The 2,063-nt window shown below is 44.7% G+C and overlaps 1 protein-coding gene across 1 annotated transcript in view; it reads left to right on the forward strand.

Annotated features, from left to right (window-relative positions):
- The window catches only part of LOC105299475 (serine protease inhibitor Kazal-type 7), a 3,628-nt gene extending 2,056 nt beyond the window's left edge, over window positions 1-1,572 (forward strand). Inside the window, exons 2-3 of the mRNA XM_023537293.1 lie at window positions 26-150; window positions 1,527-1,572. Of these exons, the coding sequence (XP_023393061.1) occupies window positions 26-150; window positions 1,527-1,572 (171 nt within the window). The remainder of the gene's footprint in view (window positions 1-25; window positions 151-1,526) is intronic.
- The last annotated feature ends 491 nt before the right edge of the window (window positions 1,573-2,063 follow it).

The following is a 2,063-nucleotide window of genomic DNA, read 5'->3' on the forward strand; positions in this document are numbered from 1 at the left end:
GAACATTCACTTGTGTCTGTCACAGGTGGACTGCAGCATTTACAAGAAGTACCCAGTGGTGGCCATCCCTTGCCCCATCGCGTACATGCCTGTTTGTGGTTCTGACTACATCACCTATGGAAATGAATGCCACTTGTGCACTGAGAGCTTGTGAGTACCTCATGGGGAAAAAAAGAAGTTGGGGCCAGTGTCTTCCACCGCAAACTTTTCCATGAGCCTGCTTAACTCCATAAACTGTACTTATTCCCACTCGAAGCAGCTGATAGAGATAGAAAACTGACTGCCTCACAGTCAGACTAGGGGTGGGCCACTATGTCTGCCAGCTTGGACTGGTCACAGAACCTCCAACTGAGGGAGTCCAACAAGACCATGAGTTTTCAAATTGCTGTCCCAAAGCCCAGAGATTCTGGAGGGGCAAGTCGGGGGTCACCGAAGGGATTCAGGGGATCATTTAGGGTGGTCTCCACCTTCAAGTGCAGCTTTTGACTATTTTAAATGGTGGCGTTTCATATAACATTTTGTTTGAAAAAAAGGATCCTGAACCCCACACTAAAAAATAATTTCCTACGTGACTTTTAAGAGGTCATAATACAGCTTGTTCCTTAGACAAACTGGCTAGAGAGCCTTTATCTTCCACAATTTCCTGGTGGCTCTAAATATCTGTAGCCTTAAGGGGGATAGAGGGGATAAAGCTACCATAAAGATATGTTTTCCTTTTATCTAAAATAGAGGAATGCAAGCTGTCAGTGCTTGGACCTAAATCACAGGGACGTGTTTTGTTTAGGTATTTTGTTTGACCTGCAAAGTGTTTTTGAAGGCAATGCAACTAGGAAGATGTCACTTCTTTGGTGCAGAACAAGCAACTTAGCATTTACTGTTTTACAGCAAGTCCACATTGCTCGTCATTGACCCTCTTTTAGACCCACGGGATTTGGGCCACATATCTTGGCTCTTGTGTTTTTCATCTTTATGATTATTTTAACAAGCTAGAATATCTGGTTAGGCCCTGAGCCCAGAAGGATATATCTACATGAATAAATATTATTCATATGCAGGAACATTTATTTCCCGAAAGGGAAAGTTCTCTAACATGCACACTCATGGCACCCTGGGCCTACAAACCAGCTTATAGTTAAGGACACTGAAGGGGACCTGTGGTGGAAGTTCTTCTCACTAGTACAGGATCCGGCCTCATCACAGGTCCTGCTGAGCAGCGAAGGCAGAGGGGCAGGCTGCTTCAACCCCTGGTGTCAGAATCTCTCCTTCTTTGTTGTTTTAAGACACTGGGTGATCAGCCTGGGCTCTGGGATCAGTGGAAACAGCAGGCGGGGTGGAGGTATCACTGGACTAAGGAAATTCTGCTGCTCCCACCTTCAGCATCTGCCTGTGGCAAGAACATTCCATTTCAGAGACTCAGTTACCTCATTTGCAAAATGAGGTTCTGCCTCGTAATCTCTATTGTCCTTTCAGCTCTGCCATTACACACACTAGTGCTAACGAATCTTGTTAATGGTGTCTCCCCTTAGGAAGAGTGATGGAAAGGTTCAGTTTCTTCATGAAGGAAGGTGTTAACCTCTCCGCATCTGCAGGCTCAGAGCAATGCTAACCTTCAGCGCATCTTCGTCATCCCTGGGCGCAGACTGCTGCCTCCCTCATCGCAGCAGAGGTTGGGGGAGGGGTGGAGGCAGGTGCAGAGTCCTCTCTGTTGAGTGGAGATACTTGCCGTCCTCTCCTTCAAACTCATGCCTAACCGACTGGCTTCTTTTTGCACTTCATTAAAAAGACCTCCCCAAAAAGTTGATCTTTACTTCTGTTTAAATTTGTTTCTTAGATATGGGTATAATATCTCAGTTTATAAAGAAAACTGAGAAACATATAAATTTGGTTGTTCAGGAGTGAGTTTTGTCCAAGGAATCCCAAATGGCTTCCAAGAAACGTGTGTGCACACACATACACACATACACATACATATGTCACACACATACATGGATTGGAATGGAGTTCGGTTCAATTAAAGTTCAAACTCTAGGGGGGGTTCTAATTTGTGTTATAAACACAAATTA

This window comes from Pteropus vampyrus, unplaced genomic scaffold (assembly GCF_000151845.1).
Source record: "Pteropus vampyrus isolate Shadow unplaced genomic scaffold, Pvam_2.0 Scaffold185, whole genome shotgun sequence".
In the NCBI taxonomy this organism is placed as follows: domain Eukaryota; kingdom Metazoa; phylum Chordata; class Mammalia; order Chiroptera; family Pteropodidae; genus Pteropus; species Pteropus vampyrus.